Raw genomic sequence first — 19,810 nt, 5'->3', positions numbered from 1 at the left:
TTGTAATTTTGTATAGAACTAGAAGTAGCTTATACCAGTATTCTATTATAATGTTTATAAAATTAAACAAAATTTCCAACTGCGTCTGTTAAGTGCAAAGAAATGTTTGTTAAACATAATCCTTTTTTATGCGAATAAAATTAAATTACGGTACCGAATTTTCCCTTAAAATAATTTTATGTATAAATATTAAATGAAAACTATGTTCGTAAAAAAGTGTTAAATCTATTTCAAGTCCAATCAAAACTTGATTAACACCTAGGCCTAATAGGTTTTGACCTAGTGCCGATGATTTTTAAGGGGTCACAAAAATTTGTAGAAACTTTACTCTTCACTAATTTCTTTTAAATCTGTTATTTTTTTCTTAATTTAAAAAATATTAAAAATCATTAGATAAAAAAAAATGCGTTATTTATTTGTTTATTTATTTATTTATGTTCATTAGTTAGTTTATTTCAAATTATTTAATTACGGGTTCGGAAAATTAGGTGGGCCTAGGGACATATTTGTCTTGATCGTTCCATGCCGTACTCCAAATCACTAGAGTTATACCAGAAGTTTGTAAATGAAACACGTTTAAAAAATAATGATTCTTATTTTCATTTTATGTCATTAAATTTATTAAAAAAAATTATAATAATTTGTCCAGGCCACCATGACAGCTCAGGACTGAATTACTCCCCATTGTTTAATGCAGGCAGGATGTACTTACCATAGAATTGAAATACTGGGGAATACTAGTTGGAATACTATCTCAACTCTATAGTATTTACATGTCATGTTTAGGATTTGAATATGGAGCCTGAACAATAATTATAATATAACGAAATAAAAATAATCAAATTGTATGAATCAATTCAATTTCTATGAAAATATGATACATAAATTACGCAGACTTATGTTTTAAAGAATTTAATTTAGTTATAAAAATAAATTTTTATCTCAAATTTCGCACTTGTTTAAAAATTGTTGACAAAACATAGTTTTAACTTTTGTGAAGAAATACAACTGAACGTGTTAATAAAAAAAAAAAATTACTTGGTGAAAATGCTATTTATAGGTTTCTCTTATTTCTAAATAATATATTTTTAAACTACGCATATTTCTGAATTTTGTTTTATTATTTTGAAAAAAATTGCGAATAATCGAACCGAATTTTTCTATACTTTTTTCAAACGAACACGAATTGACCGTATTGTCCTTCATTTGTATAATTTAAAATTCTCATAAATTTTAATGTATCGATAGTTTTTCATTTCAGTTATTTAAAATAAGAGATGTCTCGTTGCAGAAGTTATATTTTATTATGTTTATTTTCAATGGAAAGTTTTTTTTTATTCTTTACGCTATCCCTCGTTATACTGTCAATGAGATGACACTGATTTGTAAAATTTGTATTTATTTGCTTTTTCAGAGATCCTTCTTCAAAAATCAAATCCAAGAACAGCAGGTGGCGCCATCTATTGAACATAACATTTTTCTTCCACATGACTTCAACATATCTCCTGTAAAAACAATTCGAATCAAGAAAGGATCAGATGTTTTTGGTAGGCAAAATATTGCAACGTAATCTTTATATAATAATATCTGGATGTAATATTTCTGTTATATTCTGCACTTAATGTTTTTAAAATAAGTTCAATACGTATTGTAGAGAATTTTTCCGTGTTCAAGCTTACAGGGGCGGATCCAAAAATTTTTCCTGGGGGGGGGGGGGCACAGNGAGGGGGTGGGGGGTCATAGACTCAGATCCCCCCCCCACAATTAATTTTTTATATATATATATATTTTTTTTAAATATTTTTTTTGAAAAAAAAAACTGGGGTTTTTAATGCTAGTCTTCTCATTTATTTTTCTTATAATAAACAATAGAACAATACATAAATAATTCAAGTCTTCAAAATCTTTAAATAATAAATGTAATGCGTTTTTTAGAAACTTTGGCAAATTGTGCAATCTTTGGTTAAACCTGTTGAAGCGCGCTTGGAGCTTAATGTTTACATTGAAACTATGACGAATTTCGTTTTAATCTTTTGGATTATGATTCTTTAAACAGTGAAGAACATAATTAGATTTGGAACAAAATAGATTTTTCCGACCTACCTAGGTGTATATGCCCCCTTAAATAATTTTTAAAATATTTTATTTCTTTTGTAAACTATTAAAAAAAAAATTTTTTTTTCAATTTGGGAGGGGAGGGGATGACTCCTATGACCCCCCCCCCCCCGCTGGATCCGCCCAAGCTAGCATTAAAAAAATTGTGGGCCTCTCAGACTACGAACGAAAAGGGAAAAAATACTATGCTATTTTACCATATTTTGCAATATTATTATAATATTAATAATTATAATATATTTCTCTTTTATTTTAAATTTATTTTTCGTATTAGAAATTTGAACATCTAGTTTTTGATTTTATTACATATATATGTATTTATTTTTAATAAATGTAAAAAGAGATAGTAGTATCCACAATTTTTAGGGATCCGCAAAAAAAAAATTTATCGAAATAAATTTTTTAAAAAATTATTTTTTTCAATAATAAAAATTCTAAAATCTTACTCTTATTCAGTTCATACAAATTCTTCATTTTAGCATATTCCTGCATTTTATAAGCTATATTTAAAAAAGTTTATAAAGGAAACTCGAAATAGTTGTTGAAATGTTAAATCATTGCTATAAGACTTTGCTTATATCGAGACATCAGCTATTGGAGAACTTTATAATTTATTCAGTTTTCAAATGGTTTATTTTATTTTTTAATGATATTTATTAATGTAGCTTCTGTGCTAGACGTAAGACATTTTAAGCGTATTTTTTATTAAATGGCGGCATATTTTATGAAAAATTGTAGTGCAATCAAGGTTTAATTTTTAATGTTGTTGTTGTCGTTGACCATTAAGGCAGAGGAGGTGGGATTGATCTGAGATGTTGTATTTGCGTAAAGGAGGAAGAGCGTATGTTCAACTACATGATGTAAAACAGAGGTGACAAACTCGCGGCCATAGGTGAACATTTTTGTAGCCCAGTCAATTTATCCGAAGCAAAGTAAAAATAATTTGGAAATGTGAATTAGAAACGGAACCAGCATATAAAATTATAATATACTTTATTTATAAACTATACGGATTATTTTAAATTGTACGCTCAAAAATGTAAAATTCTAATTGGCTGAAATGGAGACCGTTTCAAATTGAGCTATCAATTAGATAGTACATATTCAGGTTTATCCTACTACAGCGAGTTCAGTTGGTTATCTTGACCCAAGGTTCTCAAACAATTCTGGGATTCGAAAGAAGAAATATGTAAATTTTTACATACTAAAAATCAAGATACGAGCTTGTTCTCCGATTAAATATAGTTGCAAGATTTATCTTTTATGGTTCATATAACCCAACACTTATCCGATTTAAATTTATTGTTACAAGGCAAGGATCAGATCATTACAAACATGTTTGACATGATTAAAGTATTCAAATATAAACTATTTCTTTGGGAAAGGCAACTGAAAAATGAAGATTTAACGCACTTCCCAACGTGCAACAAGAACAAATCTAGTTTAGATGATACTGCATTGTAACAAAAGTAAGCAGAAAATCTTCGAACAGATTTTGAAACAAGGTTTAAAGATTTTAATTCTTTGGAAGACAAATTTTGTTTGTTTTCTTCGAATTTTTCAATAAATATAGACTCAGTACCCAGTTATATGCAAATGGAAGTGATTGAGATTCAGTACGACTTAAATTTTAAGACAAAATTCATTGAAGTGGATGTCCTTGAATTTTACGAATATCAACCGCAAGGTTTGAAAATACTCGAAAATTCGCATATGAAATTATTTAGTATTATAGAATTATTTTAATTAAGTACTTATCAGTGAGAGCAATTATTTTCTGTTAAGAATGGAAATAAATCTCATGTCCAAAACCGTATTAATAACGCTCACGTTGGGTGAATTTTGAAAGTAGTCTCGGCCAATAAAATCTCTCCCCAAAATAGTAAAGATAGTAGCAGAGAAGAGATGTCAAGTATCAGGACGTAAACAATAATTTAATTTTATATATGTTTATTACAATGTACTATTCAAAATTAAAATATTTGTTTCTATGAACATTGATTTTTTTGCGGCTCACCTAAAGTTAAGCATTGTTCATTTGGCCCAAGTCAGCTTTTGAGTTTGACACCCCTGATGTAAGACAGTTACTGTATTATATAGTGACAAAATAATTCTAAAACACTGAGTTGCCAAGAAAATATACATGGGGCTCAAAGTTACTAAAACGATCAGAACCAATACATTTATTTCCTCTAGAAAGTTATACTTCAACAGGACCTTTTAGCGGTTACTACAGTTATGTGAGCTATCGTAAATCTGACATTTTATTTTAAATACATTTTATAGGTTTGAGCGTCAGCCTCGTGGATTCTGTGGGTGTCATGGTCACATCCGTTACGCCTGGCAGCGCCACTGATCAGGATGGCCGGCTGAAATCGGGAGATATATTGGCTTCCATAAATGGCTGTTCCTTACTCGATGCCGAAGCTCGAAGAGTCGGAGAAGTTCTAAGAAATGTCGACAAATCAACATCTGATGTTATGTAATTATTCTAATTATTTTTTTTTACTGCACTGATAGTATTAAAAATTTTGAGACACATAAATCGATTTAAAAAATTTACTCAGAAGAGCGATTTTTAAAAATTTAATTAACTTTGATTGTTCTTTTAAATCTAGTTGAACGTAAATATTGTTAATTAGCTTATATTATTCCAGACGGGAGGAGGTAGGGCATATATCAATAATACTAAAGCTGACCTTTTTCGTTGCACCTTTCCTAAAATAATTACTACTGATATCACTCTGAAATGTTTTGGAGATATTTGAGATTATATCAGTTGTATGCTGTGATAATATTTTAACGTTAACAGGAATACTTTTTGAGTTATGAAAGAGTTTTGAAGAAACGTTTTAACAAATCAAAAGTTTTCAATTCATAATTTTTTTTAAAAAAATTCTGTCAATGATATATATTAAAAGTTATCACAGTACAAACATGTATATGTAAATATTATGTGGAAAAAGAAACTGAAGCAATACCTTGTTTAGATGCTAAAAAAAGGTACATCGGAAAAAGTCAGTTTTAGCATTATTGGTATGTGCCCTACCAACTCCTCTTAACATTGCAAGACAGAAACATGATAACAGGATTTACACGCTTTTCATTGAACCTGATTACTTCGCATCAAATTTGAAACCAAAATCTGTGATAATAGCTAAATTTTTGCCTCCAAAATGAAGGCAGCATTCTGGCACCTGTCAAAACATAACTTTCCACACCTTATAATTTCAATAAATGCTATAATTATTTTTTTGGAACAAATATAGAATTTTTTAATCTCTTACAATGTAAGATAAAATTGCTATTCAGTTATTCCGTTTGAAAACATCCAGTTGAGCATAAAAGTTTCTTTTTTCTGTTCACAGACGGGGTCGAACACTATCTTAAAAAAATAATAGTAATAATTGAACTTAGAGCAACACCTAAGTGCTTAAAACCGTTTAATATTAAATTATCACGATCAAAACTTACGACACAAACTTAAAAGCATGAATTATCTTAGATTTAGTGTCTTCCTCTTGTTTAAAACATAACTCACGTTTTTATTCGTTATCTGATAATATTTTCTTTTTCTGCAATAATTTATGTAAATCTGTCGTATTCTTGAAATGCAATTAACAAATTGCTAATATTTTGTAGTGGCTTTGGTTTATAACATTGTCAGTAATAGCGTTGCTTTTGTGATGCATATTTTTTTTAATGAAGTTATGGTTGAAGTTTGTTAAATGTATTTACATAATTTTTTTACAATGTTATTTTTCAGAGTTCAATATATACCAGCTGATCCCCCGGAAAGTTCTCCTAATGCATCTTCAGATACTTACTCTTTGTTGACAAGGTATATATGTATATATTGTTTTCTTTCAAAACGAACTTTGTTTACCACCCTTGTTTCTAATAATTAAAAACCACAAATTTTGTCTAACTTCATCCTTTAATCTTATTTTAAAGGAACTTCAAAAAATCTGACGAAGAAGAAGAGGAATTTTACGATGTGCCTGAAACAGAACCGCCTGATCCTTTCACGAATCCTCCACCTTCCTATTCTTCTTTAGTGTCCGAAGTTCAGAGCTTACTTCTACAACGAACTGAAACATCCCCATCCTTACAAAAGCAATTCCTAAAGAGGAGCAGTCCGGTGCCCACTGCAGCACGTCCTGTATCCGAAACTAAAATCTCTCCAATCCAACTTCCTCAGAAACCTAATGCTATAATAGCTGCTAAGCCTACTGCCGGCTTGTCCACGTCTTCTGAGACAGTTTCTGTTGTTTCTTCTAAAGAACCGGATGCTAGGAATATAGTAAGCCAAGTAAAGCCTACAGTGCCTTTCAAGCCTATCAGGGCATCTTTGTCTCCTAAAGATATCCTGCCCGCCAAAGGTATAACATAAAGATTTTTTTTATTTTATTGACGTTTGTCTTAAAGCCAGAAAAGAGTTTTTTTCTTTCTAGATTTGATTTTGAAAATTAAAATGGCAGGTTTATTTAAAATTGAAACAAGTTAAAGTTTAATAAAGAAAGAAGAATCCGGTGTAAAATTTTATATCAGATATCTATATTAGTTGACATTAGATCTAGAAATCTCTATTAGATATTAGAATTAGATATTAGAATGTTGATTTCAATATTGCTTGAAATATAAGGCTTAGGTCGAATTACTTTATCTTATAGGGCAAAATTAGGAACATTTGCTTCTGGCCAGTTGTAGCATTTTTAACAGTGGCCACTTTTTAAAACAACTCAAAATTTTAAACGAATGAAAAAAACTATTTATATTATTTAATGTAAGGCTTTTTTTTTTTTTTTTGAGGAATTTTTCTAAATATGCTTTTATTTCTAAAATGGAAAAAATTTTATGAAAAAAGTGTGAAATAAAGTAATTTTCTGAATATTATGAAATATTAAAAAATACAAAACATAATTTTATATAAAATATAGGTGAATTTTTTTATGAAAAAAGATGCAATTGGATGGTGACGTAAAAACAAATTTTTAATCATTGTTATGTTTAACCGTCCTAGACGTCCAAATTAACATGACCAACGGTATGTCACCCATTGTGGTGGTCCTGAAAGAGTGGATACCACCTCTGGAGAACGCACTAGGTCTGCTCATCGGCAAGACCGATTGTGCAGCTCATTGGAAATAAAATTTAAAAAAATGTTTAACCGCCTTGTGACCATTAATTTTGCCCCCATACTTTATCAACCGGGGATAGTCGGGTTCTTGGACTCATTGATCTAGAATTTAATGCAGCTCAATATCATTAAATTATTTTTAAATCAACTCTTTATGTTTTCTGTTGTTATTTTTTTCCCCTAGCCAAATCCAAGTCGTCGACAATCGAGAGTCTGATGGCAGAAACTAATGCAGCCAATATAGCCCGTCAGTGGGGAGGAGAGCGAAATGTAGAATTGATACGAGATGCAGTGAAAGGTTTAGGAATCAGCATTATATCTGGCAAAGTAGATACCGTCCATGGAGGTATTTTTATAAAGAATGTTTTGCCGGATAGTCCTGCTGGATGGAATGGTACCCTAAGGAGGGGAGATCGAATACTGGAGGTTCGTGTTTACATAGTTCATTTTTTTTATAAATAGAATTGATTTTTATAATTGAAATTTAGAAATAAATTAATACTATGAAATACTCTTTTATGATGCTGTACTATTTTCTACATTATTATATTTTTTTAATTAAAATATTGAAAATTATTTTTTATTCAAATAATTTTAAAATGATATCGAACAATTAAAACTGATAATTAGTTACTCGACGAAAAGAAAAGCGATTAAGCCTAACCATGTGATTTAAATCAGATTTAATTGAATACCCGTAAACGACGTCACGCGTATGTGTCGAACCTGATTGGTCTGAATCGACAAACGATATGTCTTTTGCAGGTATCCAATTGATTTTAAATATCGTCGGATTTTGTCATTTAACTCAATTGAGTCAGTACTCGTACGGGATTTATATGTATTATACATACATGCATGGGACTTATGTGTATTATATACACATGCATGGAACATGCATGCATGGGACACACTTATACCGTGCGTACAAACATGAAACATACATACATTGTACAGTGCGCAAAATAAAAAAGATATCACCCTGAATTTTAAATACTCTAATTCAGAGAAAGTACGTTTTAGTGTCTGGTTTCGTAACTTAAAATATAAAAAACGCACTAAATAATGCACTAAATAATTAGCATATTTGAAGTCACTTCCTTGCACCATTAAGATTGAGTCTTTAGAACGTGATGATTCGATCATTAGATCAAAAGGTATACCGGGTAGTCAATTTTTTTATTTTGCGCACTGTCTATACAATTTAGTTGCATTCATACGTACATGTACGTTTTATGTTAATATACTTACAAAATGTATCATTATACAATTGTCTGTACTTGTATATATATGCATATCACTGGTTATTGCAAATCGTTATAGGTAAGCGGTATAGATATTAGAAATGCTGGTCATTCCAAAGCCGTGGAAGTGATAAAAAATGCTCCCAATCCTGTGAATTTCCTTATACAGAGCTTAGTGCCTATGGTAAGAATGAGCACAAAAGTTATATATGATTATTATTATCTTTTAATGATTGTTTTGATGTATCTATTCTAAATTGTACATTTAGTTTCCATATATGTTTTATGTACTTTTTATCGTTTTCTATGATAAATATATTTTTATCATAGAAACGTCATAATAATAAAATAAAACAATATATCAAACCAATTTCTTTTCATTTTTATTAATATTTTTTTTTCTTCCCCATATTAAACTCTTGTTTTCATTTGTAAGGAAATTTTGTTTCATAAAAATGCCATGTCAGCTGCCTTTTCGTTTTTTAAACAAAAATGTTTCTTGTTAAATAAAATGTACAGAAATGTTTTATAATACTTTTTTATAATATTGTCAAATGTTTCATTCGCTACGAATTTTCCGTACATTTTACTAATTTTAAACTAACCTAAACAATCTGGAAAATCGTTTGAAATTATTGAAAAGTTTATTTTTCAAACTTATAAATATACACTTATTTTCTATTAATTCTTTAATTATAAACAAATTTTTTTTATTATTGATTTAGCAATTTAGAGGTAACTGATTATTTTTGTCACCTTATTTGGAATATATTTTTTATATGGTGTGATTAGATTTCAAGCAATCTTTCCAATAATTTTATAAATTCGTTTTTTTATCTCTATCTTGTTTAATAAATTGTTATTTTACCACTCGGAATTTTAACGTATAAAACAAAAATTAAGTGTTTATTTTTTTGGGTAATGTTACTACGTAAAGCTATTTTTGACGATATGAAAAATATTAATATTGATTATTACTTCACTGTAATATTCAGTGTTTATATCTTGTTAAAAAAAATTTATTTAAATTTTTTAGATTAAGACACGATTTTTTGTAGACTATGAATAATAAAGAACAACAACGTTTAAAGCATGGCGTTCGTATTTTGTTGCTCTCGAGCAGCGGCACACACTAGTATAAAAATGAATATATATTTTTTTCTAAAAGCATAGCAAAATTCAACTATATATTAGGCACAATAATATCCTAAAAAAGGGTTCAAGATAATAAAGAAACAAGAGTGGCCGAAATCATTGCTTCGACAGTTTTTGGCGTACCAATATCGGGAGATTTCGGAGTTGTAGCCGAGAAGTACCCTACAGTGACGAAGATGAAGATGCCCCCCGTAATCATCAACGCGTTCTGGCCCACAGCATTGGCAAAGTTTAGGTGATGCGTGAAAACGGAAATCACTACCCCAAAATCCGAGGCAGACCCGTGAATTCGAAGCCTTATCTATAACACCATTTGCTCGCCAATTTTGGCGGTCAATCCAATCCGAGTTGTCAGCTTCGTTTGGTTTCGATTTCTAATAAACAAAACAAGAGTTATCGTTGTGAGGCACTCTCTCTCTCTATCTATCTATATCTATATCTATGTATATCTCTATCTATGTATATCTCTGTCTATCTATCCATCAATCTATGTATCTGTTTTTTTTTTAAAGTAATATTTAATTCATTTCTCTTGTTTCATTTTTAAAACAGCACTATTATTAACCGTATAACCTTTTGATTAGTTTTCAAGATTTTTCTCCCCTCTGCCCAATTATGGAGGAAAAAATATTCTAATTTTAATTTTTTTTCTCGTAATTTTTTACAGAATTGAAATATTTTGTATTTAAAAAATACTTCATTGTGATTAATTTGAAAATGTTGCTATCCTTGAACGTCATCAAATAATCTTAACATCTTCAAATATTAAACATTTTCAGAACAGAAATTGGACACATTCAAATCATCAAAATTATTATGCAGAGTTGAATACGTTGTATCAAGCAACCTATTTTTATAATTGTAATCAGTGTAAGCATACTATAATTACTTTCGAGAAATTTATCAACAAAATTTGGAATTTATTCACGATTTGCGACCAGAAATCTTACTCTTTCGTAAATACTCGAGAGTGCTGTTGATTCCAGACGAGGAGATGAGAAAAGGAACTAAACTTTACCTTAGGCATAAGTTGCCATTCGAAAATTATAAAAACACATTAGAAAAATTTCACGTGATTTAAGCGAACCAATCCCCGCCGTTATTAAAGGGAGGGGCAAACAGAGGTGCAAAAAATGCCAGTTTTGTGTGAGGTGGTAATTACGGTAAACGTCGCACTAGAGCAGAACGATGGGCTACTGGCGACGGTCTGAGAAACATCCCTGAGGATGATTCGAAGACATGCCATAACAGTTTTGATCCTCTACAGTGGGGAGCTTATTTGTGAGGTCACTTGCTGAATTTTGATGTAGATCTGAAAGGGAGGGGTTTTTTCTTCAACTCTTTGTACCTATGGTACTGCTCAGTGACCGAACTTTAACTTAAAATCCCACAGTGACTTAAGATTCCACATATTTTAAGAACACGTATATCGCATGTACTCGGTGGGTGCGTGCTTAAAGGAGTCAGGGATCGAACCTTGGCTCCTGTGACCGGAGTCTGATTCTCTAACCACTGGGCTACCACGGCTCTGTTGATTACAGAAGTCGGCAAAAAGCTGTACAAATACCAATTCGGTAAAAATGCTGTTGTTGTGGCTTATCCTCCAATTCTCTGACGAAGTCAGACAAGATTCATTAGTCCGTTAACCCTCACAAAATCGAGAACCAGAAGGGGAGAAGCGTGTAAGTCCGCCCTGGAAAGACCCAGACAGTCCAGGATGTGTTCTGCAAAGACCTGCTGAGCTTGGCATTTAAAGCAGACTACAAAGATCCTCCTGCCCTCAAAGAACAAGAGACTCTTTGTGTGTCCACTTGTCAAATGTCGTTTGTGAGGATCTGTCAAAGTTAAGAACAAATGAAGAGCTCTTTACCTGCGTACTAGAGTTTTGGCAAAGAGGGATCTTTCGCTCCTTTGAAATTTCTGATTTAACCTTAGATTGATGCTCTGAGGGCTGAAGAGGAAGGTGCAGAGTGACTACAATCCTCCTTGGCTAAGCAATCCGCTTGTTTATTGCCATAGATGTCGACGTGGGATGGAATCCACTTAAAATGAACATCGTGGAGCTTTGAAATAAGTTTAAGAATTATGGAAATGATAGTTTTATCTCCCACTATAATCTAATTGTTAAGGTGTTGAAGGGAGCTGAGACTATCCAAAAGAATCAAGATATCTCTGAAGTCGCGTTCGTTGAGAATAGCTTCAAGACATTGTTCGATTGCAATAAGTTCGCTTTTAAATACTGAAATAAAATCAGGGTTACGGATACAGGTGGAGAATTTTTGCCCTAGTTTCTCAATGTAGATACATCTTCCAGCGTTGTCCGCCTGTTTACTGCCATCCGTTAATATTTTTATAGTGTTATCGAGGATATCATTAATAACTTCCAATTCCAACTACCTTAGATGAGCTGGAATAAGGTCCTTCGTAGTGACCGCAGCCGAAATGAACTCTGAGGAGTCTCTCTGAGGGACTCAGACAGAATTTTAAAGAGCGTGTGTTCCTGGTAAACAAACGATATTCTGGTAAACAAGCGAGATCTTCAATTTTCTAATGTTTCATCTGAATCTCATAATTTCTTGTTTTCTGGCAGAAATTTTGAACATTTGTGGCGATGGTGATCTGGAAGTTGCAGTCTGAGAAACAAGGATAGGAATAAAAAATCTTTCACTTTTTCAGAAATGAAGGACGAATCGAACCTTTTTTCTTTGACGGATGTTATATTTGAAACTTCATCTTTAAGCCAAGTTATTCGAGGCAAAGTCTTTTATGAAAAAAAATCTCAGGACATTTTTCAAGCAGTGTGAGCCATAATGCGTATATGACTAAATCTTTAGTATACGTATATATTCTTTTTTCTCATTATTCTGCTTACAATTCCAAAACTACTAAAATTTTATAACGAGAATCTGACAATTGAATGCGGATTTAATATGAACATAATTTATAGAAATAATTACCTTAAACTGTTCTCAAATTCAATTTTACCATCCTTTTTTTTTTCTGTGATCGTTTTCTTCAATTTAAAAAAGACAAAACTACTCCGGTTGACGAATAGGCCAGTACTTTTTCCAAATTATTGTCGGAGACAGTAGAAAACTATGAATTAATTGCGCACTTATAATAAGATATTCCTAATCGTGAAGCACTGCTTTTTGGGTTACATCACAATTAGAGAAATACAGATGAGATACGTAACAGTAACACTAGAGTAATTGAAGTGAATTTAGTGAATTGAATATTTAGACTATAACAATATTTAATAACAATTACTTATTTTTTATAATAAATGATAATAAAAACCATGAATAAAATAATTTGGTCACCAGAACAAGGAAATTTTAGTAGTCAGAGCCCAGGCTACTCAAAGTTAGTTTTATAGTAATGATATTAAGAAATTTTATGATTTATCCATTGGAATTTATATTCTTTAGAAACGGGCTTCTGAACCCTGAGATGTTCTAGTGATTTTAATTTGTTTTGCACAAGGCTACTTTTACATCTTGTTTTTAAGGCTATTTTTTATTTTAAAAATAACATCTAAAACGTTATAGAAATCATATAATAAAAATTAAATAACTCCTTTCAGTCTAGAAAAAGTGATGTGGAAACACCACCCATTTCAAGTGCTGCATTAGAAGTTCCAAATGATAACACCAAAGACAATCCACTTAAAAATGACGCATCGGACATCAAAGTAGCATCTATACCAAAAGTAAGCACATTTTTAAAATTTACTTACATGAAATTTCTTAATGCCTCTATCTTCTTTTAAACAAATAAAATTTTAAATTTTGAAATGAAAATTCGGCTGTCAGCATGAACTTTTCCTTTTCAGTACACTAAATATCTTTACCCCAAAAATGGTGGCAACTACTCTACATCTAAATGGTGTAGTGAAGCACAACAGATAACTCTTAGTTCTTGGTGTTTTACTACCTCAAGAACTAAGGATAGTTCTTGGTGTTTCACTACCCCAAGAATTAAGGATAATTCTGTTGCAGTGAAATACCAATAATCTTCTTTTACACTCCTATCTGCCACTATTTTTGGTATTCATTAACGTTAAAGTTTATAATTATACCGTAAGCATTCTTACGGAATGCGATGGCAGCACCTCCAATCGCCGTCGCGAGAATAAGAGAACCTGATTGGTGAGTTTATCGAGGGAAAATATATCTCACCTATCTGGTTTTCACATTTCCTCGACGGCAATTGAATGTACGGCAACCTCATTCGGTGAGAATACTGCCTAATGTAAGATGCACATAAGAGTCAGTGAATCATTCAAGAAGCAGTCATTTAGGAAATTTTTCCTCCGTGGCAATTTTTCTTTGTTGGGTAACAAGCTGAAAAATAGACCCATCTTGTCGACGTTAAGTATGTCACTTGGATTGTAACCCTTTAATAAACTTGGCTAAATTGTCTCTTTCCATTTCTGTACCGTTGTACCGACAGATTTGAAGCATAAATTGTTTCTTTTCTTGAATCGATCTATCCAGCCATCCGATGAATTAAACTTTGAAGTTTAAGTCTTTCAGCAATTTTAAGCTCCTTTTCTGTCACGGTGGATCTGTTTATAAGAATTTTTGCTACTCGGACTACCTTGAACCACCCCGTCCATTATTTTTTTTTCTAAATCATAATACGGGGGCGTCTTAAGGTTGTTTCATTTCTTAGCATATTTTTCTGAGTTTTTCGGTGTTAAGACCTAGTGACGCTTCTTGCTTCAAACGTTTGCTTTATTGGCAGTTGTCGTCAATGAACGACAACTGCCATCATGTCATCAACATGTTGAAATGACTTCTCTCCTGTTCAAAATCTTCATTGAACAAAAACCGCATGCGCGATTTAGGCATCTGGAGCTTTCGCGAAAGTCGAACTTTACCTTTATTGGCAGTTGTCTCTTTTATCCCTTAAATTGGGAAAATTGGTGAAGGACCTCACCCCTATTCAAAATCTTCATTGCCTAAAAACCGCATGCGGAATTTAGGCATCTGGAGTTTTCGCGAAAGTCGAACATTACCTTTATTGGCAGTTGTCTCTCTTATCCCTTGAATTGAGAGAATCGTTGAAGGACCTCTCCCCTATTCAAAATCTTCATTGCCCAATAACCGCCAACAGGATTTAGGCATCTGGAGTTTTCGCGAAAGTCGAACATTACCTTAATTGGCAGTTGTCTCTCTTATCCCTGGAATTGTTAGGATTATTGAAATGACCTCACCCCTATTCTAAATCTTCATTGAAACCGCATGCGGAATTTAGGCATCTGGAGTTTCAAAATCTTCATTGTCTAAAAACCGCTTTCGGAATTCAGGCATCTGGAGTTTACGCGAAAGTCAAACATTACCTTAATTGGCAGTTGTCTCTCTTATCCTTTGAATTGGGAAAATTGGTGAAGGACCTCACCCCTATTCAAAATCTTCATTGCCTAAAAACCGCATGCGGAATTTAGGCATCTGGAGTTTTCGCGAAAGTCAAACATTATCTTTATTGGAAGTTGTCTCTCTTATCCCTTGAATTGTTAGAATTGTTGAAATGACCTCTCCTCTATTCAAAATCTTCATTGCCCAATAACTGCCAGCAGGATTTAGGCTTCTGGAGTCTTCGCGCCAGCGAACATTACTTTTATTGGCAGTTGTCTCTCTTATCCCTTGAATTGAGAGAATCGTTGAACGACCTCACCCCTATTCAAAATCTTCATTGCCTAAAAACCGCATGCAGAATTTAGGTATCTGGAGTTTTCGCGAAAGTCGAACATTAAAGAACGTGAAAGTCGGCAGTTGTCTCTCTTATCCTGCCCTTCTTTGTTGTTTGTTCATAGAGAGTTGGCGAAAAAATCGAAAGGCATTCGTGTCCCCCGTGTTTGTTCGGTCACGTTATTTGCCCCTTTTCCCACCTTTCTGATTTGGACATTGGGAAAAACCTCTTATCACTAACAAATAGGCTAGAAGAAAAGAAAAACAGCTAGAACGGCTCTATACTGCTAATAAATATGTCTCCCTTGATAAAAAAGAACTCGAAAAATGTTTGTGAGCATTGTAAAAAAATTGTTTGGTTTTATCTTTAGAAATATACGGGAATTTTTATAAAAGAAGTAACGTAAAAAATTTAACATAACATCTGTATAGGTAGATGTTTCGAACCAGCAGAAAATTACATTAGAAACAGGATAACGTACAAAACGGACAACATAAAATCGGAGTTCCATTACACTAATTCTTAAAATAAAAATATTTTGCAAACAAAAAACAAGCTTAGCCCCTAGAATATAGAGAATATTTAGACAGTTTAAAACTAGGTTTAACAGAAGAAAAGCGGAGAGATAATATATATAATAAAATTATTTAATACAGTTCACAGAGATATAAAAATTCAAATATAAGTTATCTTATTACCGAACTAAAAACATACGTACAGATTTTAACGGCGTACTTTTTTTCTGTATTGTAGCATGAAAGACAGCAACTAACTCTCGCTAGCGCGTACTCTGTTTTAAATACTCTTTTAACGATGTCCGAAGTGCGTCAGCATTTGTGTTTTGGATGCGAAAATAATTCATGCATGGTGTGACTGCGCGTGAGCTTGGTGTCAGTTTTTTCCAGTTTAAATTTTTAGATTTAAATACACTCTTTAAAATGTATATGTAGGTTCGAATTATGATAGCTCCATAGTTTCCAGAGTGTCCTCTCCAAATCCTCCATGATCGATCCGCATTGCCTAATGTTTGAGTTTCAGTTTCATAAAATAAGGTTAGATTAATAAATTTGAAGTGCAGAGCTGGTTTCATAAACAGTCAAGCGAAATCATCTAAAAACGAACTATTTAACAGGTCAAATAATATGAAGGTTACGATATTCTGTCTGATTATTAACATGGTAAAGAAAGAAAGAAAAATGACATTTGGTTGTTTTATTAAATGCAGTAAATGGTAGAATGGAGAAGATTAGTAGAATATTTATAAAGAAACGCCATGAAATGTTTAATAAAGATAGTTTCTCGGCATTCTTTGAAACTTAGTTGTTTTTGCTTGGCTATTACTTCTAATCTCAAATTTGTTGTTTTTCTGTTGTCTTTGTGGCCGTTACGAGGTAGACAGACTAAATAAATATTTTATTTCGACATCCTAATGCCAATAATAGTTTAGGCGAGCATAATTCTGAAAATTTAAAAAAAAAATTTCTTTTATATATTAGGAAAATTAGCAAAAAAGAAAGAGTTAATTTGTGGAAAATGCATGATGGCATTTCCCTTAAATAAGGTGTAATATTTTCTTTCTTAATTTTTTTAATTATAAATTATTACCGTCTTTAATAAAATATTCGATCGATAAATTAAAATTCCTAACTAACAATTAACTATCATTATCTTCTAATACTGATTCAATATTTGATGGCATGTTTATGTGTGATATGCGTGTGACATTTTTCAATCCTTATCAAAATAAAAATTTTATTTTTTTTTATTAAAATTTTTACAATATTACATTTGACAATTTCACATCGTATAACCCTTAGGAATTTTCTCCCCCTTTCGCATATTTTCCATCAGTGAATAAAGCTTACTTTTATCAGATATATACTTGCCAAGTCATCCAACACCATTCTGTTGCGAATAAAGCTTGAATAAAGCATCGTAAAATAACGTGAATAAATTACAACTAAAGGTGCAGAAATAAGCATACTTTAGCTTTGGTGCAATAAACAAGAAAATTCTTCAGTGCCCAAACACACAATGTGTGTAAACACTCAATTAGTTACTGAAATAGTCGCCGAGTTTGTTAATTGGTGTTTTTTTCTCGTCGTTATTCATTTTGTGTTTGGACCCCAGAGGTTATGATTTAAAGAACCAAAACTATAAAGCAGTCATTTATGTACTGATACAACTATTGATATGACTTTAGTATGTATCATGTTAGAGTTAAAATCTATTACACATATTAAAGTTAATTTAAGATTTTAATGATTAAAATTTTCTTGATTACAATTGATTCCATTTCACTTAGTAACACAATAAGGGGGGGGGGACTAAAACTACTCACCAGGGCCTCATGTCTATTCGATTCAACCTTCGTACTCCAAGGCAGCGCTTCAACTGATTCCTAAATGGATGCAACCCCAACAGCAAGAGGGAACTTCGCCAAACTCACCCTTTGGCTCACTTTATCAATATTTTTGGCGCACTTACTATTTTGGGACTCCTTGCCCTGCATCAGTACCTTTGTCTAAACTTTATTCACACAATGTTTTTGCTTTATTCATATGTCGCACAAAGTATACACTATCATCATTTTAACCATTCTGTTTCGTTAGTCATTTGAGACGATCTTCCCAATGTTGCAATATTTAACTTTATATTCATTTTTTAGTCAAAAGTTTGTAGTTTTAAACTTAATTTCACCACGTGGTTACATCTGTTTTCCATTTGATGCATTTCCAATAATATTTGTTTCTTGGTTAATCCTACTCGTGAGATTTGATCTGATAATGTAGTTGATTCCTATCTAGAAATTACTTCGATTATCACGACCATCGTTAAGACAATTATCACCATATACAATTGTTACCTTATAATACATTGACGCTATTACCATGTACAATTGTCGCACGACCATCATTGCTGCAAAATATACAAGCTTTTAATAATAGATTTTTTGGTGTAGTAGCCCAACCTTGCACTAAAACTTGTATGAACAATTTAAGAAAAAAACTTTTTTATACTTTTGCAGCTATTGTCAGCACATTCTCCAAGTGATACATCTTCTCAAGTTTCGAACGCACAATCTGCTTCCTCGTCCACTTCGTCCTCTCGAGAGTCCACTATCAAACGAAGGACATCTTCCAAAAGGACATCTCCAGTCACCGTTGACCCCTCTACAAAACTGTCCGTCGATAGTCCTGATATAGTTACTCCGTCCACTGAGGAACTGAAAAACGAATCCAAGACAGAAGACAGCTTTAGAAACATAATTCAAAAATCTGTCGAAAGTAGCAATGGTGAAGAAGATGATTTCACTGATCTACCTGAAGGGAAAGTTCTTACTAAGAAAGGAAAACAGGTATATTTAATGATTTTTCCCATCTCTTATAAAATGCACACTACCCCGCGGGAGAAACCCTTCATCGTGAATTCTATAAAAGTGTTAAAATGTAAAGAATTGACCAAAGTAAACCTAGATTAAACCATGAAGTTTTAAATGCTGAAAATTTTATTCAGAATTTTATGCAAACAATTTATATCAAGATTGCTCAATGTAAGATGCCACAGTGGAGAAGTAATCATTCAACAGCTTATTTTCAGTTTGATATTTCAAAAACATTTTGAAGTTTAAATGCTGATGAAATTTTCAAGACTTCGAAATGCAAACAAATTATTGCAGGATTACACAGGGGGAAATAAACTTGCAATAATTTGTCTGTGTTTTAATATTTTGAAATTATTTTTCCGCTTTAAAAGCTTCGTGATTTACTCCTTCTCTACCTGAAATCACTTTTACTGTACTTTAAATTTCAATTACTTATGGAGCAGAAAGAGAATTCGCCATGAAGGATTTTTCCCGCTATATAACGCTCTCTTGGATACAGTTTTCCTAGAAAATTTTAAAAGTGAAAATTTTAAATTTTAATGTTTTATTAAATTTATTGACGCTAGAAATTAATTATTTTTGTGTGAACCTTACATATTCAAGGCATTTTATTTACAAAGTTTGTTAATTATTATTGGAAATTTAGCGTAACATTAAATAAAAATATAATTATTAAAAATATTCCCTGCGCAACAATTTTTTTTCTTCAAAAATAATATGTAAATTTCTTGGTCACAAATTAGAACTGGAACATATGTTACGTAAAATTATTTAAACTTTTCTAATTTGGAATTCAAGTTTTCAATCAGTTTTTTAATGGAATATTTATAAAATTTTAAATTTTATTTCATTATTATTGAAATTTTTGTTTTGTTGCATTTAAAAATTTGAAGCATACGGGTCTTTTTTTAATTGGGTGTAAGGAAACTTTTGTTGAAATTAATATCTCCGTTTTTTTTAATATGGTACGTTAGGGTTCTAGAACCTGCAAAATATTACAAATAGTATAGTCTGGGGGAAAAGGATGTGAACTTATGACTTCTGCAGTCTGAAAATGAATTAAACTTCCTTCAT

The 19,810-nt window shown here is 31.8% G+C and overlaps 1 protein-coding gene across 9 annotated transcripts in view; it reads left to right on the top strand.

Moving 5' to 3' along the window:
* LOC107448785 (multiple PDZ domain protein) overlaps nucleotides 1–19,810 on the top strand; it is a 646,665-nt gene that overhangs the window by 449,533 nt on the left and 177,322 nt on the right. For all 9 annotated transcript variants that reach the window (XM_071183400.1, XM_071183401.1, XM_071183402.1 and 6 more), the window contains 8 exons: nucleotides 1,415–1,547; nucleotides 4,402–4,597; nucleotides 5,882–5,956; nucleotides 6,070–6,497; nucleotides 7,440–7,681; nucleotides 8,579–8,683; nucleotides 13,241–13,366; nucleotides 18,380–18,709. In XM_071183400.1, the coding sequence (XP_071039501.1) occupies nucleotides 1,415–1,547; nucleotides 4,402–4,597; nucleotides 5,882–5,956; nucleotides 6,070–6,497; nucleotides 7,440–7,681; nucleotides 8,579–8,683; nucleotides 13,241–13,366; nucleotides 18,380–18,709 (1,635 nt within the window). The remainder of the gene's footprint in view (nucleotides 1–1,414; nucleotides 1,548–4,401; nucleotides 4,598–5,881; nucleotides 5,957–6,069; nucleotides 6,498–7,439; nucleotides 7,682–8,578; nucleotides 8,684–13,240; nucleotides 13,367–18,379; nucleotides 18,710–19,810) is intronic.

This window comes from Parasteatoda tepidariorum, chromosome 7 (genome assembly GCF_043381705.1).
Source record: "Parasteatoda tepidariorum isolate YZ-2023 chromosome 7, CAS_Ptep_4.0, whole genome shotgun sequence".
Classification (NCBI taxonomy): Eukaryota; Metazoa; Arthropoda; class Arachnida; order Araneae; family Theridiidae; genus Parasteatoda; species Parasteatoda tepidariorum.
The sequence above is the reverse complement of the archived record's forward strand: the minus strand, read 5'-3'. Positions and strand labels throughout refer to the sequence as shown.